At 41.4% G+C, this 26,432-nt stretch overlaps 1 protein-coding gene across 5 annotated transcripts in view; it reads left to right on the forward strand.

Annotated features, from left to right (window-relative positions):
• Nucleotides 1-26,432, forward strand: part of LOC109467389 (cryptochrome-1-like) — a 48,209-nt gene that overhangs the window by 13,624 nt on the left and 8,153 nt on the right. For 2 of the 5 annotated variants that reach the window (XM_019765329.1, XM_019765328.1), the window contains exons 2-8: nucleotides 1,967-2,217; nucleotides 16,757-16,865; nucleotides 17,622-17,764; nucleotides 18,875-19,059; nucleotides 21,066-21,154; nucleotides 22,462-22,602; nucleotides 23,178-23,348. In XM_019765329.1, coding sequence (XP_019620888.1) covers nucleotides 2,054-2,217; nucleotides 16,757-16,865; nucleotides 17,622-17,764; nucleotides 18,875-19,059; nucleotides 21,066-21,154; nucleotides 22,462-22,602; nucleotides 23,178-23,348 — 1,002 coding nt within the window. In that variant the 5' untranslated portion in view covers nucleotides 1,967-2,053. Of the gene's footprint in view, nucleotides 1-1,821; nucleotides 2,218-16,756; nucleotides 16,866-17,621; nucleotides 17,765-18,874; nucleotides 19,060-21,065; nucleotides 21,155-22,461; nucleotides 22,603-23,177; nucleotides 23,349-26,432 lie in introns of those variants that run through there. The other 3 variants (XM_019765332.1, XM_019765331.1, XM_019765333.1) reach the window with 3 other exon arrangements.

The following is a 26,432-nucleotide window of genomic DNA, read 5'->3' on the forward strand; positions in this document are numbered from 1 at the left end:
TTTTTTGTCAGGCTTTCTTTTCTTTCTTTGTATACTGGTATCTTTTTTTTTATGCCAGTCCAACTTCGAGTCGCAAATGGATAGCTGCCTGCCTGGCCAATTTCTGATACTGCCTTTGCAGCCACCAAAAGATCGTCATGGAGATTATAATATATAATAAGGGATGTACAAAGGACAGGAAGTCTTAATAAAGAGATATTATATCTAATATTCCAACTGTCACGGAGGTACATTATAACCGAGAGGATTCTGGGGGGAAGATCGAATTATGTTTTTTCATTCCATTTCCTGTTTATCTCGCTATTCCTTCAAAAGGCAGGAAGCCGCAAAGATTTTTTTTTTTCATAGCGGGCTTTTACATCAAATCATGATGCCTAGTCTCCAAACTTGTCATACGGTGGCCAGGCAGTATCCATTGGCCAGAGGAGTGTCCATTAGCCATCAAAGGGTGGTCAATGGCAACTGTCTGGCTAATGGATACTGCCCGGCCAATTTGATAAGCTTGGAGACTAGGCATCATGTCTTTTGTGTCCACCGAAAGATTGTTGGATTTGAAAACGTTAACTCGCTAATTTGACGTCGGAAAAACAGGCTGCTTCCAGGATGTAGCCTATATACAAGGCATCGGATGGCGTTTTTATTTTTTTATTAAATGATATATGTGATAATTTAGAGTTTATAACATCCGGATTAGTGCATTCATGAAAGGATTGAACTGGGTTGATGAAGAGGATAATTCATCTATGAAAACGTTATTTCGGAACAATGGCTAACATATATAGACTATCTCGTGAGATAAAAAAACAAGAAAACAACACCCGACGCCTGGTAGGAAGGCTAGCTGCCAGAAGCGCAGAGAGAAATTGTAGATGACCTTTTCCTCATCGATTTTATCTTCTAAATACGGAAACACTGGCCGCTTGCCTCTCCTCTTCGCCAAAAAACGTGCGAGGATGACGAGGTATCGCATCCACGAGTAATCGAGTGGACATTGATGTTCATTCATGTGACGTAATGTGGCAGCAGCCGAGGTCTGACGCCAATCTCCAAGCAGATGTTTGGATGGAAGATTTTTTTTCTTTCACACAAAGCTCCAAAGGCCTGGGTTGGGTGGCTCATATTAAATCGGAAGCTAGCGCGGTGCTCAGTATAGAAACTTATATAGAGTGAGCTGTACGTTTTGAGTAGGTCTAGGTCAGTTGTGATATCCCAAGCAGATGTCGGAAGGCAATATCGTAATGTTTTCTAGCTCCATAGCCTGGGTACCATCCGGATTTTCGCTACGCAACGCTCGAGCGTACCCAGGCTACTAGCTCCCCGCGTTTGCTTTATACAAGGGCGTTGCTTTATAGTATAAATTATACGGCCTTCAGTGAGTGAAAAATCGGACGCCAGAAAAAAACGTTTTTGCCTCTCAACGTCTACTTGAAGGTTAGTCAGTTGTTATCTCCGCTTAGCCCAGAATTTCACACAACAACAAATCCGCCCAGAACCAGTTCAGAACCCACAAAACATAACAGCCTCCTTAGCAGGTTCTACGAGTTGGCTATTTCGTATTTGGGGCTTATACTTATGATGTGATATTTTTCTAATAATATATAAGATATCGGTATGGAGGCAATATATAAGAAACCGTGTACCAAAAACTGATATGCCGTCAGAAAAAAAAGCACATTACAGGGCAAATAAAAAATCTCATTGAGCCTGCTGAGAGGCTACCACAACAGACCCATCAGGGCCAGTTCCTTGCGTTGAAAACGTGACCGATCTGCTAATTATCTATGTGACCAATCAGCGACCAGCTTGGTAAATACATTACGGCGCTGACCAATCAGGGCGCGGGACGGCTGGCACGCCTGTGAGCTGTTACGTGGTCACAGCGATCGTGCGTCGGGGAAGAAATGGAAATGGCGCGATCGGACCACGACATCAAATAAAACAGCGTGTTTTCTCCCACTTTCTGTAGGATTTTACCACAAAGGACATTCGACAGAAGATGTGTGCCCCATCCGTGACATAATCTGAGGAAACCCACCGTAAAAACTTGCGTAAAATGAAGTCAACGATCCACTGGTTTCGGAAGGGGCTTCGGCTACACGACAACCCGAGTTTGCGAGATGCTCTTCAAATGCTCCAGCCTGGAGATGTGTGGAGATGTGTGTATGTTTTGGACCCTTGGTTCGCTGGCAGCTCAAATGTCGGAGTCAACAGATGGAGGTAAGACTATTTTCCTAATTTTGAGGCGATCGTCCGGTAAATTTTCGCTCCGGCGAGCCAGTAAATGTGGGTTGTTTTAGGCCGTAGTTGTGCAGTTTATTTAGGTCAGCGATAGAACAAGCATGGCGGAACATGCGGCTTTGGCCCGGTAACTGTTGTTCAAAATTGTCACCTGACAACCGGAGTTCCCCATTTTCTCTGCGTAGAAATCTCAGCTAGCCAGTTTAGCTGGATCATGTCTTACACAGTTACATGCTAGACCACCCAGACATAATCTGAACGAAGTCTACGTTTTTTTTGGTGCCTGTTCCTTTACACTTGAAGTTGTGCAACGCATGTAAAAAGTGTTATGATTTAATCACGAGGCTATATATAAAAATTGTCTCCTTTGGGAATGCCATCTTTTTGGATGCCTTCCCAGCCGTTGTCTAGATTTGAAGGGTGTCCTATCTAGCAGGGGAACGTCACTATTCAGTAAACTAGTGGAGCAATTTTCTGCTTTTGACGAGTGTCTTCACAGTGGAGCGTGCGTCATTGCTTTGAAGTACAGACAGTAATAGGCTACTTTCATTATGTTGATAACGGTCATCAAAAACGCTATTTATGTGAAATTAGAATTAATAGGATTTTCTTTGACCTCATTTTTTGGGTGGAGTTCAATCTGTACTTAAAGTTTCTTTGTTTGTTTCACATAATCAGTCAATTAACTGTTTTTTAGCATACTAGTAACCATCAGTTTTGTACAGTAAGTACAAGCTGCCCATGACCACACTAAGGTTTGAACCACTCAGAACTCTTTTCGAAAGTGTGGTGGGATTGGGTACTCATTTTCACCTGAGTCGAGTGATGACACAACATTTGGGCCTGCCAGGGATTCAAACCCAGAACCTTTGAATTCAGAGTCAACAACCCTAACCACCTAACCACAAAACCACCTTGCCATGTTGGTAATTTTTGGTAAATATCTCTGGGCCCAGTCTTCCCTAATCTTCAAGCAATCTTCAAGTTTTTAAATTTACCTGCTGGCATACCCCCATTTACCCCTTGAAAACAACAAGAAGTCTGGCTTCTTTCCAACGACTAGCAGTGAACAATGATTGCACAACAGGGCTAGGTTCTCAAAATGGAGAGGTCATAATACGAGAGATAAGAAGCTTTAAATTGCATATTTTGTTGACTAAAAATGGTTTCTTCAACCTGTCTTAACCAGTAGCAAGAAAAAAGAATTTAAGCAGCACTGAGATCGATGTACATGTATATTACAGCAAATAATCAGGACTTCCGTCCACCTAATCGAGTGGGTTTGCATTCCAGAACCACAGTACACATGGAAGCAAACCACTAATCAGACCTATTCTTAGCGAGCAAGGTTATACGTCGCTACCCTCCGAAATACAATGGCGTTTTCCCTAGAAATCGCAAGGTGGCAGTTCTTCACAGAAACAAACAACATCCGGGCACTAACCCACGTGACCTCCTCTTTCCCTTCACTGCCTTCGGCTAGGTAAGTGGATTTTTGTAGTTCTCGCTTGGTGGTGTGTTTTTTTCACATTTTAGCGATCTTTCCTGTTTCCTGTTGGATCAGGAAGGTTCCGGAGGTCCCACTGTCTCTGTGGGTCCTTGTTTTTGGTGTGTTTAGAGTCTGATTATTTCATTTTTGCTGTTTTGTTTACAGCATTTTTTCAGTTATGGAGCCCGCCACTACGTCACGTGGGGATTTTGCTCCGCCCACGGCAACGTACGTGCAGGCAGGGATGAGAACTGATACTCAACTGTCAGGTGCGTTTGCTCCGTTGCCTCACCTTGGTTTTGCACCCGTGCCAACGGGAACTGCAAGCAGTACTGGTACTTATCGTGCCATGTTCTCCGCCACCTCGGTGCCGGGACATGTTGGAGCACGCCCAGTTGCCACTTCGGTGCCGACTGCGGGAGGTACTGCGGGCTTTCAGCCCAATTTCCCTTTGCCCACTAGTGGTCATTGGGATGTTTTCTCAGAGTTCAACCGTCTTATGACGGATATGAGATCTGTTTTGGACCAGCAGTCCTCGCTCAGAGGCCATCTGAATCAAGGCACTACTCGTGCAATGGTTCATCGTGAGGATGAGGAGTCTGAGGACTCAGAGGTTGACGTTCGGGCCCCGAGACGTCGGTGGCGTTCGACTTCTGCCTCACGTGTTAGGTCCAGGTCCCCTATCAGGGACGTGACATCCGTTTCTACGGATCCAGAGCTGGTCGATGCTATCGACCTGCATCCTTCTGAATCTGAGGCTCTTTCGGAGTCAGAACATGCTCCCTCAGAACACCCTTCTCCGGAAGGGTTAACAGAGCACACTAGCACAGAGCACTCTGAGGTCCACTCGGATGTAGCAGTGCAGCCTGTACAAGACAGGCCTTCCTTCCTGACCTCACTTCAACCACGAGTTAAGGGACTTGTTGTGTCCCCTGGGATCGTGGATTGGTTTAAGGAACAAAGACTTCTCCCCTGGCAGGAGAAGGCTTTTGAGGATACAGAGAAGGCCTATCACCTGGATGCCTCTCAGGCGGCAGCGGTCTCTGCCCCCAAGTTGCACAATGCCTTGGGTGAAAGGTGGAAGACGGTGAAACAGACGGTACAGGCGGTGAAACAGGATAATGCTTTGAGGGCTATCCAGGGTCATGCCCTCGAAGCTATACAGCCGGTCTTGCAGGTGATGGACCTGCTGCAGCCTCTGCTCTCGCACGAGGATGAGTCTGTCCGTGACCAGGCTAAGGTCATTGCTGATCACTTGAACATTGCTGGTCAGCTGAATGCAGGAGTGTGCTCTCACATTACCTACTTCAGGCGCCGTCAGGTGCATGATTGGGTCGAGGATAAGTTCAAGTGCTTGGTCAACGACAAGATCAGCACTAAACATCAGGCTGGGGATGACCGCCTGACTGTACCCACTTGTGAGTGGTTGTTGGGGGATGACATTCTACAGAAAGTAGAAGAGATCGATAAGGCTGGTAAGACAGTGGAAAAGGTCTACAAGGACCCTAAGCCGTCTACAAGGCGGGTGGTCTACAGTAGCCCTTTGGCCGCAGTTGACTCTTCTCAACCCAAGATGAGTTTTGGGAGAGGACGTGGGAAGCAGTCCTTCCATAACCGTCAGCAGTCGGCTAAGGGCAAGTCATACCGTAAAGGAAATCAGTCCTTTCGGCAGGCAAAAAAGTAGTCAACCCCCCACTTCGTCTCGAGCCAGGGTCGCCCTCTGGGATGGATCTTCTTCCAGTTGCTGGGAGAATTCAGCATTTCCTTTCTCATTGGGAAACCATCTGCTCAGATCCATGGGTTCTGAGCACTGTGAGCAAAGGTCTGAGGGTCCATCTCACAGGGCGACCCCATCAACTTGTCCCTCCAGAAGAGGTGACAGGGTTAAATCTAGAGGCCGAAAACCTCATGGCAGCAGAGGTTTTGTCGCTGAAACAAAAAGGGGTGATCTTGGAAGTGCCTCCTGTGGAAGGACAATTCCTATCACGCCTTTTTCTGGTCCCAAAGAAAGACGGGACCTGGCGTCCAGTAGTCAATCTAAAGCCTCTCAATCAATATGTGGTCGCAGACCACTTCAAGATGGAAGGGATGAAGGAGGTCCAGTCGCTTTTACAGCCAAACGACTGGATGGCCACCTTGGATATCAAGGATGCCTATTTCCACATTCCCCTACACCAGTCCATGAAGAAACTCCTGCGGTTTCGCTTCAAGGGCAGGATTTGGGAATTCCAGTCCATGCCGTTCGGACTGAATTGCGCGCCGAGGGTCTTCACAAAGGTGATGAAGCCCATCGTTGCGGTAATTCGATCTCAAGGGATTCGGATTGTGATATATCTCGACGATATGTTGATTTTGGGGTCATCCCAATCTCAATGTCAGCAGAATCTCCAGTTCGCGATAGACCTTCTATCACGGCTGGGATTTCTGATCAATTGGGAAAAGTCCCAGTTGATCCCTACACAGAAGCTGATCTTCTTGGGTCTGGAAATAGATTCTCATCTCATGACGTTGCTTCTCCCTCGGGAGAAGGTGACAAAGATTGTCAGGAGCTGCACCTCCTTGCAGAGGTTGCAGCATGTGTCCCTCCGGCAGATTGCCGAAGTGGTGGGTCAAATGAATGCAGCGTCAGCAGCAGTCTTGCCTGCTCCGCTTTACTTCAGGAATTTGCAGAGTTGTCTAAACAACGCTCTGAAACAGAATCGTCCATGGGACACCAAAGTGGTGTTGTCCCCTCAAGCTCGTGCAGAGTTAGCGGCCTGGGCAGCTTGTTTGCCTCAGTGGAACGGTCGGGCCATTCTGTTGAGTCCAGTGGTTCTAACCATCACCACAGATGCATCTCTCCAAGGTTGGGGAGCAGTCTGCAACGGGCGCAGGACAGGGGGTCGCTGGTCTCCTCAGGAGAGACAGAGACACATAAACGAGCTGGAGTTGATGGCTGCTTTCTTCGGCCTGAAGTGTTTCGCATCCGACCTGAGCGATTCCCACATTCGACTCAGGTTGGACAACACAACGGCAATCTCATACATCAACCGACAAGGAGGATGCCACTCCTTGCCTCTCAGCCAAACTGCCGTTTCTCTATGGAAATGGGCTCTAGCGAGGGGTTTGATGTTATCAGCAGAACATCTGCCGGGTCGGGTCAACCTGGAAGCCGACACGGCATCCAGAGTGTTTCACGATCACACAGAGTGGAAGCTCCATCCACTTCTCTTTCACGAAGCATGTCAGATGCTTCATTTCCACCCAGAAGTGGACTTGTTTGCCTCGAGGCTCAACCATCAGCTTCCACTTTATTGTGCATGGCATCCCGACCCAGAAGCATGGAGGATCGATGCCTTCCTCTGCTCTTGGGGCAAAATGCGGTGTACGCATTCCCACCTGTTTGTCTACTCACAAGAGTCCTGAACAAAATTCGGTCAGATCAGGCAGTAGCCTTGGTCATAGCACCTTTTTGGCCCTCTCAGCCATGGTTTCCACTGCTCCGAGAGTTAGCCATTCGGGATCCGCTGTTCTTCCCTGTGGAGAAGAACGTCCTGTGTCTTCCCGGGTTAGAAGAGGTGCATCCTCTTTGGAAAATTCTCAAGCTGACCGCTTGGCTTGTGTCAGGCAAGCATTGATAACTTCGGGTTTGTCATCTGAAGCGGCAGCAGTGGCTTCCGCGGCTCAGCGAAAAAGTACCCAAAAGCAATATCAGTCAGTTTGGAAACGTTTTTCCAGTTGGTGCAGGACTAAGTCCTTAAATCCCCTCAGTACTACGGTTCCTGAGGTTATTGACTACCTCTTGTACCTTTATCAAGAGGGTATGTCTTATAAGACCATTAATGTCCATCGCTCAGCGATTTCCTCAACTCGTCAGACTTCAGATGGTGTCCAGATTGGGCAACACTGGATGGTTGTTAATTTTATGCGGGGTGTGTTTAATATGCGCCCCCCTAGACCTAGGTACCTAGTTACCTGGGATGTTAGTAAAGTCCTCAGATTCCTGCAGACTTGGGAGCCTCTAGAGTCTCTTACTTTGAGGCAGATTACTCTGAAGACTTTATCATTGATGGCTTTGTCATCTGCTGATAGATGTGGGACGTTGGCGTCCTTGTCTATTGATCTTATGAGCGTGTCTGACGTTAAGGTTTGTTTTGTTCCAGTTGAGTTAACAAAATCTGATAGGCCTGCTCGGCCCTACAGAGAGATTGTGTTTCATGCTTACCCAGATCACAGCAGTATCTGTGTGGTAAGACATACTAAAGAGTACCTTAGGAGAAGTCAGTCTCCTGTTAGGTCTAAGAAGTTTTTCTTATCTTTTAAGAATCAGAAACCTGTTGTTTCTGCAACTTTAGCCAGATGGTTGAAGTTGGTTATGGAGCTTTCTGGTATTGATACCAGTGTTTTTAAAGCTCATTCCCATCGTGGTGCCGCTGCGTCTGCAGCTTTGCGAAAGGGTTTGTCTCTGAATGAGTTGTTGCGTTTGGCAGACTGGGCCTCGGCCAGAACCTTCCAAACCTTTTATTTCCGACCAGAGATCGAGTCGGATTTAGGTAGGGCACTCATCTCTACCTTGAGTGCCTCAACCTTGCCCGAAAGGACTACAGTGTAGTAGTTCTGCCCTTTAATGTATCCGGCACTTCAGCTGTCAAAATGGGGGATCAGTCATCCTTCAGCAGCACCTGTATGACGGAGGTGAAAGACGTGACTCCAGGATGATCATTCATCTCTCCCCTTGGGATCTGGTGAGTCTCGTTTTTCTTATTGTTATACTACCCTCATCTCGCGGCTTTGAAGTCGCCATTGTATTTCGGAGGGTAGCGACGTATAATTGAGAGTTATCATACCTACCTGGTCAGATAACTACAGTTATACTAGCTACCCGAAGAAATACAATGTCCCACCCTTTCTCTGACCCGGCCCAGGCTCGATGAGGTTCCCCTTGCCTCGGCTTGGTTCCGGGAAAGAGGAGGTCACGTGGGTTAGTGCCCGGATGTTGTTTGTTTCTGTGAAGAACTGCCACCTTGCGATTTCTAGGGAAAACGCCATTGTATTTCTTCGGGTAGCTAGTATAACTGTAGTTATCTGACCAGGTAGGTATGATAACTCTCAATTTTTCCTGGGGCTATCTGTAATGACCCCATAATGGCCTTGCACATGCTTTGCCACCTGCGGGTTGTATCTTTTTTTAAAGGATGATTTATCTTGTAGGCTCCTCTTTAAAACTTGTGTTTGTAGCTGGAAGCCAGCTCTGACGCAGGTAGAGGTTTTGTTTAACTCCCTTCGATTGATCAGTAGTGAATTAGGAGGAGAAAATTGAAGACTGCCCACGCAAGTTAAGTTCATTTAGGGAATTCTGTGGTCATAGAAGAAAAGAATGTCTTGTCGATATTTCAAAGGGAAGAGAGAAAATACATGTTACATGTATAGATGGGCGATGCTGTTTCATTCATCCCTCTCAGTGTCTCACACGTTTTGCGGCAAGTGGTGATGTTCATGAAGAAGTCTGTGAATGGCAGTAGAAATTTCATTCCTCTTGCTGAGCTCTTTGTCAAGACTCAAGGGATCTGCTTTTTTTTTTCACCGTGTGCGTACGTGATACGTGAACATGCCAGGCACATACAAGTGCTGCCAAGTGGAAGACCGACATGTAGGAATGGTACTCAGGAAGGTATCAGCCACATTATCTGAGGGTCTGCGTAGGGGGATCCTGCCAGCAGTGAACATTATCTGAGGGTCTGCATGGGGGTCGACAGGGCTTAATTAATGGTAAATTCCTGAAGACCAGCAACGCTTGACAATGAATCCGGGATAACAACTAACATGCTGCGAGGAAGAGACCAATTACGCTTCATGGATAATTTTCCGACCATTCTCAACGTTGCATCCGGCTTTGAATGGCGGTGAATTAAGATGGCTTGCTAAGTCCTCGCAGAAAAAGGCATGCAGACCGTCTTAACTTGCTATGTGGATTAAGTCAACGGAAGGATTCAGGTAGGTATTAACTAGGCAAGGTAAAGATAGGTCAAAATTTATAATCACTTGTGGACCTGGGCTATTGTAAAAGACATCCTGGCTATCGCATAATCTCCTAGCCTTGTCTGGCAGTGGTCCACAATTTTGTTTCTAAACGTTCAGAGGAAATTGAGCTACTGAAGCTGACATCCTGCATGTTATTTTGCCAAAGAATTATGTCTAATCATGTTAGCTCATGCTCCTTACATGTCTCATTCTTCTCCAGGGTAGCCATGGCATGTAACATTTAGTACGCAAAGAAGATTATGTTTTTAGGAGCGTGTGTCTGTTTTTGTGTGAACATGATAACTTGAGGGATTGCCTAGATATTTCGGTAGTTAGGTAGGTCTTGAGGAGACGTGAAATGATTAGATTTTGGGCCACCTGGTGGCTTGTTGTAGGTGGATTAGTTTTACCAGAGAGAGTTGGGAACATTTGGAATCTGTTTTTTTTGAGTCCATATTATTCCTTTTTGATAGAGTTGAGGCGTTTTCCCCAATAGCCTTCCGGAATCACCAGAAGTTGTTTTTCCTGAGAATATCCGCTGTTTGGATGTAGGAAAATAGGTCGTGTTGACCTTCCGCATATTTTAAGAATACAACACTTGTAGGTGTCCCAAATTATGGTTCAGTCACCTTGACTATCCATACCATGGTTCATCCATTACAAGAACTCATTTCCCCAAACATATCAGAAAATGTGTAAAATCTTTCTGTATGTGTGGGATTATATTCTGAAGATCTTTGTAGGGTCAGTAGTTACTGAAATGGAGTGATGGTCCGACTTTGTTCAGCTTCGGTTTGAGTTGGTCTCCCTAATTTGCATATTCTTGTTGTCGACAAACAGGTCATGCTGACCTAGAAAGTCTGGCTTATGTAAGGCCCGGATTTGGACTGTACCACTCAGACCCGCACTTGAAGGGACCCAGATATGTTTTGTTGAGAAATGGGGTCCAGTTTGGGTACGTTTTTTTGTCTCAAGATCTGTCCACTGTTTGATGATGTTTCCTTTCGTTAGTAGTTTTTCTGCATGTAAGTAGGAAGGACTGTTTCTACTTTATGTTTGACGATTGCATCACCACCTGTTCCCTGTACTACTACTGTAGTGTAAGCTGACCCAACAAAATATGTTCTGGTCAAAGTGCAAAGATCTGGTGATAAGAATGAATGTTTAATTTACTGTGTACACCTTACATAAGGTGAGCTGACCTATTCAGGTGAAAAAATGGTAAGATATTGCCATGGTTTCCTGAAACAAAGTACATGAGCCTTGTCCTTCTCATATTATGGTCTTTGAAGTTTGACCCTGTAGCCTGGGTGCCAGACTGCTCCGGGGTCAACATGCCCACTATAGCCCTCCTCTATTAGTCCCTGGAAACAGCCTGGTAGTCAGGCTAGCGGCCCTGCTACTTTCCATATGGATCAAATTGTATTGACCTGGAGTAATGAATGATAAAATAAAAAATTTTGTTTTGACATTAGACTAACCATTATATGTTTTATATGGAATTTCTAGAGTCATTGTTACACATGTATTTTACATGGGTAAACTGCATTTTCTTGAGCAGATTCATAATGTTAGACTATGCCCAACTTTCTGCTATGTTTAGAAAATAAACTGGGTCTGTAAGAATACTGAGAAACTACCTGTGTTTTGATAATTAAGATTTGCCTGGATGTGTAAAGAAACAGCTTGGGGATTGCAGTTCTGTCTCGTCGTGTGTCACCTAATAGTTTGCCCCGCCTGGCTTATGTCTGGCATTACGGCGGGTAGAGCTCCACGTGGGTTCAAAACGGTCATGCCAAAGCCACTCAGCCGTTATTTATCCTGCTATTAACATTCAAACAGCGCCGGCGGACGTGAAAGGTGACATGCGTGCGTGACAGGGTCTGTTGTGTAATCAAAAATTCAAAGGTAGAGGTAATACACGAGAGAAAATTCTAGTAGTTCTTGTGACGTTTGATCATTTCCCTGCCACAGATCAGTGAGCTCTTGGATTTTTTAATACAAAATGTAAAAAAATTATTAAAAATAAAATTGGTGTGCCCTTTCGGAAAGAATTAGTCCTAGAAATGCTATATGTGCATTATCTTTGTTTTCGTGGATATCTTGACATTTCTGTATAGGTTTGATACCATTTCTAAGGCTATACAAATTTAACCCATTGGTTCTCTGATCTGCCTGCTTTTTTTTTGTGATTTTGAAAACAAAAAAAATTTGGTCCAGAACCAACTCCAAAATGCTCATAGTCATAACATGCTCTAACATTCAACATTGTTACAGTTTTCCACCTAGCACTGTGGTTTGATTAAAATGAAATTTGAAATTCTTTTTTTGAATCATGGCTTCTATGATAGCATTTAGGGCCTTCATAGGATGCCTTGGCCAGTTTTTATTTTGTTTCGCCCTGTTGCTTGAACCAAGAAATAAAATTCATGTGGCCTTACGTAGACACATTTTCAATGTTTTTTCAAACAGCTTGAAATGGTTATTCAAAAGTAGATGAATGTGCGAAAAGCCGGTGTGTACGCACTTGAACTTGTGGTTCCGCACGCGCGGAAAAGCTGTTTGCAGAACATGTACATAGCAAAGTTCAAGCTGACCCAGCGCACTTGTGTACGGTTGATCAACATGAAGGTAACACTCGTGGTACACGTGAACATCAGCTGTTTACATCGTGGACAGGTACAAAGTCCGAGTAGGGGCTACCACCATGCAAACATTACAAAACTGCGCCGAGAACAAGCAAATACTGATTTCTTAAACGTGACTTATACACTTCTTGCTTTGGATAGTACCTGCTTATTCTGTTGGAATTGGATATCTAAGGTAAATTGGTGTATTCATGGAATACTTCATATTTAAAAGTCCGAGTATGGGCTACGGCTACCTCCATGTATTACAAAACTGCGACGGGAACAAGCAAATACTGATTTTTTAAAATTTGATGTCTTGCTTTGGATAGTATGCTGTAGCTGCTTTTCGGAATTGGATATCTAACTTTATAAGGTAAACTTGAGCTTGTACATTCATGGAATATTTAATGTTCAAAAGCACAATTTATACTTGCACATAAATCAAAGGTTTTAAATGTGTACTGTACTGCTGGTACAATGTATCATAATTTAGAAATTTCTTTCTAATTGAGGAGGGAAAAAAATTCTATCACATCTTTATTTTGTTTTATACTTATGACACGTTTTATCTGGAAAATGGCTGGAGTTGTCAGGTTTTTGTTAAGGCCACACCAATTTAATTTCTTGGTTAACGGATTCACCCGCTTCATTTTTTTTCTGATTTGCAAATAAAAATAAAAATTCAGAATCAACTGCAAAATGCTCATATTTTGCCCTGAACAGTTGAAGACAGTCCTTTTCATCCTAGTTGTTACAGTTATTCCATCTTTCAATGCAATGGTATCATTAAAAGTTCAAAATTCATTGTTTAAATTTTGAACCAGCCTGATGTGTTGACTTCATGGCTCCTATCGTACCATTTTGGACCATAATAGGATGCCTTAAGGCCTGTTTTTATTTTTTTATTTTTTTCGCCCGCCCGCTCCATTATTTTTCTAGAAAAATCCGTTAACCAAGAAATTAAATTGGTGTGGCCGTAGTGTAGTTCAGGTAATGGGAAACACAACATTATTTTCCCTAGGCCTAAAGCAGCTGTCATCATAGTCTGATGCAGGCTCAGCACTTTTTGGATAGCTACCAGTGCAAAACTTCTGTGCCACGGCGCCCACTAGGTAACATGTTCACTGATGTACGGGCTCTCGTGGGTGCTTACGTTCTTTAAGAGGTCAAATCACCATGGTAACGGTGAAAGGACAGCCCTTGTCCAATAGCGTGAAGTGTTATTCCCAATGGTGGAGATCAAATTCAAGTATATCTCCAAGCCACTAACGTGCTTCATTCGGAAAGATGGCGTCTAAAAGCTCACTTTGTTTCCACTTGTACAAAAGCAAGATACAAGGCCTCAGCTGTTTTATCCACAGAAATTAACAGGTGGTTGGAATACAGTATAATACTGTATTTTTCCGTTCAGAAATATTTTTAATTTACTGACCTAAGGTAGGGAATACTTAATCCTGATTTCGGGTCAAAGGTAAATATTTACAATAATAGATCTATTACAAATTTATTTAAAAAAAAAGAGATCACAGGGCTCGAATTACAAATTTAATAAATGAAATGCCACCTGCAAATGCAGGTTGGTGTTGGTAAAATTGGAGGTATTTGTGACGTCTACCTTCACATAATCTGTACTATTCCATGTACTGGATTTTATGATATGCACATGAAGGTATATGTTAATTTTTGTTTGCTTTATTAACTGTTGCAATGTTACCTGTACCAGTGCACGCATGCAGGAAATAGTGTTTCAAGCCCTAGATCATGTTTCATAGGAGAAAGTAATATGTGCAGTTACTGAAATGATTGGTTTTTCTGATGTAGTAGTTTTACACGACACAGATTGTAGGTGGGTGGGTTACGTGAGTCACCGAGTGCTGTGATCAGGAATGAACTCGTCTGTGTCGGTTACAAATTAGTTCTGCTCGTCTCATATTGTTGCTAGGACTAAACAACAAATAAACAATCTTTATTTTAGTCTTAATTGTTCTGCAGAGATTGAAAGGTGCGGAATTGATTTATTAGTGTCTACTCATATTTTCTTCAATTGTTGTACTCGTATTTTGAAAGGTGTGATGGGTTCTTTAACATGAGTAGAGTGTGGTCCTCCCCAAACATGTTACCTCCAATTCATCCGAGGGATGTTTCTAACCAAAGCCATAGGTACTCATTTTCACCTTAGTAAAGTGAGGAATGTTGTATTAAATGCCTTACCCAAGGGCACAACATTGGGGATTTGAACCCAGGACCTATGGGTTCTGAGCCAAACACCCAACCATTACGTCACAGTCCCAAAATCACTCCCTTTGACTAAGACTAAGAGTTAATCATCATTGAGCCTGCAACAGTCTATTCTCCCTCAGCTGGCTTATCCTTTCTTTTCTTGGGTAGCTTCTTCCGTCCTTGAGTTCTCAAGCTTTTTCTCGCCACAGACCTTCCTTGAAATATTCTAAAAGCAACCTCCTTCATTACTGTGATGACCAATCTTTTCCTTTTAACAAGCTGCACACTCTAAGAACCCTTTATATCCCAAAGAGGCAGGTCCACGTTCTGAAAGTCATGAGGCTTGTTTTTAACAGGTTTTTCTCCAGGTTAAATGTTGATGAGGTTTGGAATTGGCTCCAAATTAGGAGAGGTTTTGAAAAGTAGAGAAAAATAGGTACTTGCAGACAAATGAAACCTTTAGGCATACACTATAAATACGCACCTTATATAACGTGTGTATTTATAGCATGCGTAATATGTTGTCCTTGGCCTTAGCACTGGCTGTTTTTCTCTGTCCTTGGTACTGGCCCTGGCCTTGGTACTGACAGTGTTTCCCTGTCCCTGGTGCTGGCTGTTTCCCTGTCTCAGGTACTGACTGTGTTCCCTGTCCCTGGTGCTGACTGTTTCCTTGTCCTTGGTGCTGACTGTGTTCCCTTTCCCTGGTGCTGACTGTGTTTCCCTGTCCCTGGTGGTGACTGTGTTTCCCTGTCCCTGGTAGTGGTACTGACTGTGTTTCCCTGTCCCTGGTACTGACTGTGTTTCCCTGTCCCTGGTGCTGACAATGCTTCCCTGTCCCTGGTGCTGACTGTATTTTCCTATCCCTTGGTACTGTTTCTCTGTCCCTGGTGCTGACTGCATTACCCTTTCCTTGGTGCTGACTGTGTTTCCTTTATCCCTGATACTTGTTAGGGATGGTTGTGGGGTTGTTTTACAGCCTCTAGCCTTCTTGTGGCATTGTTGGTGCCTCAGAGAATAGCCCTTTTTGCACTGCTTGCTGGAGATTTTTAGGTTGTCAGTTCTAGGCATAGGGTCTGTATGATAGCTTCTGTACTATTTGGAGATAATTTTTATGTCACCTTAGCAAAATATTCAATTTATGTATCTTGGATAGCATACAAGGATCATCCTGAGTTATTTAGAAAACACAATGTGCTACATTTGTTTAGGACATTCACTCATGATTACTATTCAGAATGACAAGAATAAGACTCTCTACTCTGTCTCTGAAAGAGAAATAAGATAAGCACACACACACAAAAAATATGTTTTATGTTCACGAGACTCATGTACTTCATTAATTTATTAAGCTTATATGCTGACATATTATTTGTAACATACATGTGGAGAGAATAAAGTGCCGTGGCGGACACGGAAAAGTAAAAAAAAATCACTGAGCTGATTCTTGTAATGCTTGTTTGAAAATGTTATGTGTTGTGATACTGAGGATCAGAGAGATAATTTACACAGAGAAATAGATAATGATGATAATACTTAATGTTGGGGTGACCACATAGCTCATTTTAAAGGGCAACATGTGAGAAGTCACCAGATTCAAATGTTAGCACGAAACAGGATGTATGATGTATTAGAGAGCATTTAGCCCAAACATTGCAGAACATCTGCTAGATAGAACCAAAGTGATGCCTTTGGCCATGTTAAAGTGCCATTTGAAGTGCTTGCGTCAGCAGTAATGGTTTTCGTCACATTTGGTGCACTCCAGATTGAATTAGCACCTCATGTCAAGACCTATGATATGAATCATTCATTTTGGCCCTAGCGGAAATGCACTAAGCACAGACATATTCTTGGTTGGTTCGTCGCTTGCTTGGTTGTTTTTCAATAACCCAGCAAAAAACCTGCCAACCTTTGTAACGGGTAAAATTGCTTGTAAGTATAGCAAGTTTCACAAACATGCTGTACTGCTTGTGGTCACAGTGTATGAAACATTTAAAATTTATTTACAGTAACATGGAACATTCATACAGAAACTCTTATGTAACAAAGTAAACTGTACCTGTTTTATCTTAATTTTAAGGGTTTTTTGATTGTGTCAAGTTTTTTTCTAGGAGCCTACTTGGCCAAAATGTCAGCTTTTTTTCAAAAACACTTGCTTGAATGTTTTTCTTTTTTTGTTCAGATTCCTCTTGCAGTGCCTGGAAGACCTTGATGCCAGTCTGCGGAAGCTCAATTCACGACTGTACGTCATCAGAGGGCAGCCCACAGATGTGTTTCCACGCCTCTTCAAGGTAAGATTTATTCATTGCAGTAATAAAGATACTTTTTTCAGCGTTCTGCAATATCTGCAGAATTAAGGGCTATAGAATTGGAGATGGGTGCTATGTACCATCTGGTCAGGAAGGACTTTACCTTTTTACGTGTCTGTCAAAATAATACCATTTGTGCTGACCTACATGTATATATGCACTACTTGTACACAAATCCTTTTTGCGACAAGCCTTCAGGCCTCGAAATTAACTTTTTTCACTATTGTCCCGGAATTGTCCCGAACATAGATTTCAATTGTCCCAAACTGAGGATGGACTGTCCCAGCCTTCTTTTCAGGAAATAAGTTTATGGCAACAATAAGAAAACAACAACAACATGCAGAATTGTACAACTTGAAGTCCACTTTATTAGTAAATGTAGGGAAATAGATGATAGTATCATGGGCACTGCACCATCTTCGAGGCCCCCCTCCCCGACAATTGGAATCCCTGATTGGTCAAATTTAAATGTTTGAACATATATTTGAGTATTATGGGCTGCTGGCGGCCCACAGCAGGGTGGATGGATCGCGTTCCCAAATCATGTGGATGGTCTCAGAATTTTCCAGTTGCCTGAAATTGTCCCAAAACGTAATTTGAATTGTCCCGAGCTGAAAATTTAGTGTCATTTGACACTGGGACAATGTTAATTTCGAGCCCTGGCCTTAATTTGATTGATCACTGCTGTGACGTAGTATAGAAATCAGATTCTCACAATGTCTTCCATTTCCTCCTTAGGAGTGGAAGGTCTCCTGTCTTTCGTTTGAAGAGGACTCGGAGCCGTTTGGTCGTGAACGAGACATGGCCGTCATGAAACTCGCCAAGGAGGCTGGAGTAAAGGTCATTTTGCGGACGTCGCACACCTTGTACAAATTACAAGAGTAAGCATTACCCTACGCTATATCTCAATAAAAAACAAGAAATAGCAGCCAGATGCAAACCAGGTTTTATGCGAAATATTCTAAAGCAAAGGACAATGCTGCAGCTAAAATTGGAATGGTTTTTGTTCTCTGTTGGAGACAGCGGGCAGATGGAATAGCACAGTGTGCGGACGTGAATGTTTTTGAAATTTCATTTACTATTTTTACGGCTATGTGCTGTTAAAGCTCAGCAACACAAGAGATGCTACTCTCAGATTTTGCTAGTGGCCAAATTTGCTTTTAATTACTAAGGAATTTTTTTTTTATTTCTTAGAAGTACTTTTTTTTTTTAAATTTTCTACAAGAATTGTTTTTACTCGCCAGAAGTAGGTATTTTCCCAAATCAACAGGTTATTAGCATTGTCACTTACACGTGCCGCACGTGCTGAAAATTTCTTTTGTAGGCTTCATATTTGATACCAGACTTAAGTGTCGGCTGTCTCTTCCTTGAAGAAACCAATTACTTGGTTAGCATTGTATCCCAGCTTGTCAGAGTACTGGCATGCTGTAGCTTGTTTTTGTCACCAGTTTTTTTCCTACGGAGGAGTAGCAGGACAGCAAAAGTTTCTCCATGTGTAGTAAGTTGCCATAGACCCTGTATGCTTTCAGCAATTAATTCAAAAATGCTTGGAGAACCACCTTCTAAAATCTATCTAGTTTCTTAAGTAACAGTTTCCCTGTGTATTTTATTACCTGGATGTCTAACCGTCATCGATGTATTTTGGAGAACTGTCTTTGTAACAAAGTGAATTGAATTTGTTGTTTAAAGGTATCCAGTGCAGTTTTTAGGGCTTGGAAACCCGATTTTTCAAAGCCAATATTATAGTCATTTATCTACATACAGTACTGAGTCAAAACCACACTATCCCAATGTATATTTTACCCTCATGGAGCAAAAATTCCCTAAAAGTGGAAAATGGTAAACAGAAAACAAAGAGCTTTTCGACCAGTCACTCTGATCTTCCTCAATAGACTGTGACAAATCTCACTGGGTCAGTCTATTGAACAAAGGTTTTAACTTAAAACGTAACTACCAACACAGATGAATTTATTGTTCTTTCTCTCGCCCAGCATCATTGATGTGAACGGTGGGCAGCCACCGCTGACCTACAAGCGGTTCCAGGCCATCCTATCTAAGATGGACCCTCCAGACCAGCCTGTAGACACCATCACAGCAAGCACAGTGGACAAACTGACCACTCCTATCCAAGATGACCACGACGAAAAATACGGAGTGCCGTCTCTTGAGGAGTTAGGTGGGGAAACATTATTAACGCTTTTCTAAGTTAAACTTACGAACTGGATTTATGTTTTATGTTGTAGAAATACATGCAAATTCAGACCTCATGGTGTTATTTTTTGTTATAGTATATCAGCAAAAAAAATCAAACTTTATTTTTGTTTGGCATTTGTTAGAAGTTACTTGTGTACTATACTTGGATCCCACCTCCTTGTTATCTACACATTCTGTGTCAAGAAAAGTAGGTAAAGATGAATTCTTCTTTTGCTTTATTTTTGCCCATGCTTTTATGAAACATGGGCATACAAAAATTGTAAACTATACATAACTTATACATAACCCTCATGATGAAACATGAACAAGATTTGTATACGTATATAACAGTGTGGCTACCTTTTGTGGTTTAGTCTTGCATACCAATATGGCAAAACTCACTTGCAATGGGTAAAAGATGGTAATTCTATTAATTTTAGTTGGCCTGATGTTTTAACAAGCAATTAATTCAAACTACGCAAATCTGTTGACTGTTTTATCCATATTTTTGTAGTTTTGATAATCCTGCATAAATTATGTTAATGAGGCTGCACTGGCATTTGTCAGAACTTACTTGTATACTGTATATGGTTACCCCCGTCCCTGTTATCTACACATTTTGTGTAAAAAAAAAGGAGACAAATTACATGTCCAGGGTGTTATCAGATAAATTCTTCTTTTGCTCGATTTTTGCCCATATTATGCGAAACATGGGCATACAAAAATTAGAAACTATACATAATTATATATAACCCTTGTGATAATAAACAAGAACAAGATTTTTATACCTATATAATGGTGTGGCTACCTTTTGTGGTTTAGTCTTGCATACCAATATGGCAAAACTCACTTGCAATGGGTAAAAGATGGTAATTCTATTAGTTTTAGTTGGCCTGACTTTTTAAACAAGCAATTACTTCAAACTACGCAAATCTGTTAACTGTTTCATCCATATTTTTGTAGTTTTGGTAATCATGCATAAATTATGTTAATGAGGCTGCACTGGCATTTCTCATTAGTTCCACGTATACTGTATATGGTAACCCCCTCCCTGTTATCTACACATTTTGTGTCAAAAAAAAAGTAGACAAATTACATGTCCAGGGTGTTATCAGATAAATTCTTCTTTTGCTGAATTTTTGCCCATATTATGCGAAACATGGGCATACAAAAATTATACATAATTATATATAACCCTTTTGATATAACCCTTATGATGAAACAAGAACAAGATTTTTATACCTATATAATGGTGTGGCTACCTTTTGTGGTTTAGTCTTGCATACCAATATGGCAAAACTCACCTGCAATGGGTAAAAGATGGTAATTCTATTAGTTTTAGTTGGCCTGACTTTTTAAACAAGCAATTACTTCAAACTGCGCAAATCTGTTAACTGTTTCATCCATATTTTTGGAGTTTTGGTAATATTGCATATATTATGTTAATGAGGCTACACTGGTAGTACCTGTAAGCCATTGTCTAACATCTAAAAAACCTTAGTAGCAATTCTAGCGAAGTTGTAGAAAACATGAAAAAAAACCCAGAAGCATTAGAAACCATTAGGCCACACCAATTTAATTTCTTGGTTAACGGATTCGCCCGCTTCATTTTTTTCTCATTTGCAAATAAAAATAAAAATTCAGAATCAACTGCAAAATGCTCATATTTTTCCCTTAACAGTTGAAAACAGTCCTTTTCTTCCTAGTTATTACAGTTATTCCATCTTTCAATGCAGTGGTATCATTTAAAGTTCAAAATTCATTGTTTAAATTTTGAACCAGCTTGGTGTGTTGACTTCATGGCTTCTATTGTACCATTTTGGGCCATAATATAATGCCTAGGCCTGTTTTTATTTTCTTTTTTTTTTCGCCCGCCCGCTCCATTATTTTTCTAGAAAAATCCGTTAACCAAGAAATCAAATTGGTGTGGCCTTAGGAACAATTATTAATGATAATTCATAAGCATAAACAATGTTTGTTTTTGGACAGGTTTTGACACAGATAACTTGAACCCTGTTGTGTGGCCGGGTGGGGAGACAGAAGCACTGACCAGACTGGAACGGCATCTGGAGAGAAAGGTACAGTACTGATATAGGATTTACATTGTAATTCTTGCTTTGGCAACATGTATTGTATCCCAGCAACATACTTAGATATTTATTGATATATTTCAGCTTTATTACAGTAAGGTACATCTAAAAGAAAGGAGGTTTCCTTTGTGTGTATCCCAGTCCAAATCAAACCAACAATAGAAGATAAAAAATAATTAACAAGACTGTAAGTTGTGTCCACAAAAAGACATGGCTACACAGTGTGCTAGAATGTTTTGTGTTTTTATACCGGTAACATAAAGCCAGGACAACTTCTTAAATTGTTGATAACCAGATCATGACAATATTTATGGTATGTCTAGTTTGTACGTTTCTTGTAATTATTCTGTTACATAAGTGCCAGCCTACTGTAAGGTGCCTTTGAAAGTTTGATTTTTTTTGCAAAGAAAACGATTCAGAATGATGTTCCAGGCTTTAGTTTCCAATCATGTGACTCGTATGACTACCGGTAGAAGGAATTTTCAGGGCACCAATGTGCCTCAAGTTCAATCTCTCATGAATTATGGAGAGTATTTCCTTTGTGAATTTGCTGATTTGCTGACGTACATGAAGTCAGCCAGAAATTGCTTTAAAAGCTTGTAGCATGACTCAGAGCAGCATCACTGTGTGTCATAGTGTAATACTGTAATCCTAACATTTCAGGTAAGCTATCTTGGCAAAGAGCAGGGAGTATTTTACACAAATTAACAGGTTTATGTAGGCAAAATGAGTTTTGGGGCACCTCTGAGTGAAATAGGGAGCACTGTAACTGAACAGGGGTTTAAGGTTACTGATATGGAAAGATATGGAAATTTGAACTGTTCGATATTGAATGAGGGGAAGCTTTTAAGTCAATGAAGGAAATGGAAGGTGGACTGTTTCATTGCATTCATGGGGTGCTTAGATTTGGCATGAGTGCGGAAACCACGACAAGCGAATGCTCTGAAGACTGTCCGACCTTTGACTATGCAGGTCTAGCATAGCTAGGAATTACTCAATAATGCCTCATGCTGAATTTATGAATTCAGCATGACAAATAACATGCTACGTAGAACGATTAATACACTTACATCACTTTATACTGAGTAAGAGCGGGCTGGCTATGATTAACTCAGTGCATAATCTGTGTCTGTACATGTATCTGTATCGGTATAGCTGGTATAACCACCCTTCGGCGTAACACACCAGCTAACACATTGTAACATTTAACAGAAAAGGGCATGGAGATACTCACTAAGATAAGCTGACATTGAATTTGGGAGAGTTTTTGATGTTTTTTTCTTGTCTCTATCCAGGCATGGGTTGCAAGTTTTGAGAGACCGAAGATGACAGCCTCCTCACTGTTAGCCAGCCCCACAGGACTGAGTCCATATCTCAGATTCGGCTGCCTGTCTCCCAGATTATTCTACAAGAAGCTAACAGAGCTGTACAAGAAGGTTTGTTCATATGAATTACCTTTCAGTTTGCTTAGTATAAGGATGGTTTTATTACCTTGCTAAGAGCAGGGCTCAAAATTTATTTTTGTGAATATGTGAACCTAACATTCCTCACAAAAAAATTAAATGCACAGCTGCAATTTTGAAAAAATTAGATGCACGGCTGCAATTTTGGGTGTACAAATGTGTATGTGCACCCAGCATTTCGAGCCCTGTAAGAGGCATGTAACTTTTTCTAAGCAAGAGCCAACATTTTGATGACTGTTTGTCATCTTTATCAGGACAATTACCACCGCAAAACCTGACATTTTGATGACTGGCTGTCATCTTAATCAGGGCAATTATCACCGGTTCAATGTAACTGAAGCTAGATTTTACTGGTTCACTATGAATTCAGGTGTTACTAGTTCACTCTGCACCTGGCTTCAGTGCACAGTGAACCTGTCATAATTGCCCTGATGAAGATGGCAGACAGTCATTGAAACATCAGCTTTTGTTAAAGAAGTGGTTGGGAAGAAAGAACTTGATGCAATCATTTACGAATGCAGACTTATAGGTTTGTGTTCCCTTTCCAGGTAAAGAGAAGCAACCACCCTCCCTTGTCATTGTACGGCCAGTTACTGTGGAGAGAGTTCTTCTACACAGCGGCTACGAACAACCCAAACTTCGACAAGATGGTGAACAACACAATCTGTGTGCAGATCCCATGGGATAAAAACCCAGAGGCACTGGCCAAGTGGGCAGAGGTACTGCTGTGTTTCAATATTCTACCCAGCCTAAATTTTTTTTCTGTCAATTTCAATTTTATTATGTATACCGAAGGAAAACATATTGTTTTTGCTCAGTTTCCTCTTCTCCAAACGCAAAAGGTCAAATACCTGCACCATGGTGACTGGTGTTGGGTTAAATCATGTTGCAATTTTATAGCAGGAGGGATTTAGACTCCTGTCACCATATATATGAACATGTTTGAGTAAGAATTAACAGAGCAGACCATATGCGAAGGTAAACATTATGCATTTTCTTTGCAAATGTTGCCTTCCTAGTTTGATGTGACATCATATGGTCTAGTTCTAGGGGTATGCTTCATTGGGAAAATTTAAACATTTTGGCTATTTCCTGCATTTAGAGGGGCAAATTTTGCTGGTAGACTTTTTGGTTTCGCATATCTTTACAAGCTAATTTTTGTCCATCAAAGATAACGGATTGGGCAAAATTTTTGTATGTCACAAGAGGCGAAATTCCGTTGAATGACAGAAGGAAGGAAACTGGGTAGAACACTGCTTTGCTTTCATCATCTTCCTTGTAATTCCTTATAATCCCAAAATGTGCTCTAAACGTAATGTAAACCGTGCATACCTGGGGGTGTTGCACTCGAGATCTCATTTTAAAAGTGGCAGATGTGGCGGATAAAAATATCTTAGTGGATGAATGTTAACGGACGTTCAAGTGACTCTATTTAAATAGCATAAGTGAATTTTTCATTTGTGTCACATTTTTAATAAAAGTCGTGACTCTTCTAATATGAAGAGTGAGGTTTTTCAAAAAGCACTCCAACGTCAATCTACATGGAAGTTATATTAGACACAAAGTTAGAATATAAGTGAATATTATTCATTGTAATAATCCATGTTCACATAAACTAATGAAAAAACAGTATTTTTTGTTCAGAAAGGAAGGTACTTTAAAGCAAGGAACGTTCCTATTCGGAGTGAATTTTCCATTTGTCCCATTTTCAGTTGCTATAGTACTGCAAACATTTCAAGACTTTAGTCATGTCTCTAATAATATGAATAGTCTATATGGAAGTTATACACATTTTTTTATGAATGAAATTGCAACAGAGATGATTGTCTTTCATTGTCATAATCCTTTCTTCACATTAAAAAAAATTTATAATGAGAAAACTTATGTCTGTTCCTAGAGGTACTTACAAGTAAGTTTCCCATAAAGACTGTTCATGCGTGGGCGTTCATAGAGTGTATTCCCTAATGGCCCCATCAACTGATATCTGGGACACGTTCCTACCCACCTGCACATCCAAGGGAGGGACCAGTGAATGAAGCTTCCATTGGAATTCTATGGTGAAACCACTAGAAACAAGCACTTAAAAACACATTTACTTTTATTCCAAACCTCAAGTCTTTACCCCCACTGCAAAGCTGAATTTGTCAGGTTTCTTTTGGTACAAATAGTGAAAGTTCGACTCCTGCCTAATTTTGAGTTACAGCCCAAATACTGAAATGATACCTGGATTTCACCCCCTGTCCAAGTGGAACAGTCCCAGGATCTATCTCGGGGTCGATAGAAGGTCAAGTCTTGCCAAAGGTCAAACGTTTTGGGCAGATTTGAAAAATATACATTCTTCTGTCCCACTTACCACAAAACTGGGCCTTTCTGAGCAAAATTTGCCCAGGAAAAAAAATTATTTCAAAAATAAGTCCAAAAATAAATCGTGGGTACTCAAAGTGGCCTTACCCCGCATGCGCTTACACTGGTCCCTCTCCTCCAAGTAGTGGGTATAGAAAGAGCTTTCCTTGTTTTGTCGCTCTTGATATGCTGGGAGACTTTCTGATAATGCAACAGATGGAACCTTTGTCTTGTTTAACAATCCACCCAAAAGTTTAATATTCCATAAGGCCACAGCAAGTAAATTTTATGGATGACATCCTCCGCAGACTCCAAATCTAATGCAATAGGGTGAAAAAACAAGGCAAGCCAAGAAAAACAAGATTCCTACAATTTCAAATTTTGACATCATAAACCTTGTTAAGGCCACACCAATTTAATTTCTTGGTTAACGGATTTTTCTAGAAAAATAATGGAGCGGGCGGGCGAAAAAAAAATAAAAATAAAAACAGGCCTAGGCATCCTATTATGGCCCAAAATGGTACGATAGGAGCCATGAAGTCAGCACACCAGGCAGGTTCAAAATTTAAACAATGAATTTTGAACTTTTAATGGTAGCACTGCATTGATAGATGGAATGACTGTAACAAGGTAGTAAGAAAAGGACTGTTTTCAACTGTTCAGGGCAAAATATGAGCATTTTGCAGTTGATTCTGAATTTTTATTTTTATTTGCAAATAAAAAAAAAACGAAGAGGCGAATCCGTTAACCAAGAAATTAAATTGGTGTGGCCTAAACAAGAAATGTTAAGTTTACTGCCATCTGTTACTACATCCATTTGTTACTTAGAAATAAAAGTTTTCAATCGTTGTACAGATGTTTTTGATTCAGTGGGAACATCACATATAAAAGGAGTGAAATACATCACTGCATCAATGTACACTGTACATGTAAAAGAACAATAAATCAGAGCCTTGTCTAGATCTCCTCTCTTAATATTTATTTGCCATCCACATTCTGGCATGGTAACAGACATCTTTGCCCATTTTGGGCATGTTCACCACTGTCAGAGGGTAGCAAAATTTTTTTTCTTCCAAAATCAGTCAAAAATTAATGTGCGCGTTGATGTCATCCATAAAAATTACTTTCCATAGCCTAATTAGCTCATCAACATACATATATACATGTACCCCCACATTGTTACACTCCTGCATATACACGAACTGGCTTTGAAAGAACCTTGCTTGTTTTGTACAAAAATGTAGCTCATGCTGGGAGAGTTTGTGACTATGCAGACAATGTTTTGCGATGTGTTATTGTGTCAACATGCCTCAGAGTACTGGAGCTAATTAGGCCCCAAAGACCTTGGCAGTTCCCTTAAATCATAACTCCTACGCATGTAAAAATTAGTTTTAGAAAGAACCTTGCCATTCCACAGCTGAGCTTATATATCTTTTGTTCTGAAAATGCTCAGTTCTCAA

Source organism: Branchiostoma belcheri, unplaced genomic scaffold (genome assembly GCF_001625305.1).
Source record: "Branchiostoma belcheri isolate BF01 breed outbred unplaced genomic scaffold, Haploidv18h27 scaffold18, whole genome shotgun sequence".
NCBI classification, from domain to species: Eukaryota; Metazoa; Chordata; class Leptocardii; order Amphioxiformes; family Branchiostomatidae; genus Branchiostoma; species Branchiostoma belcheri.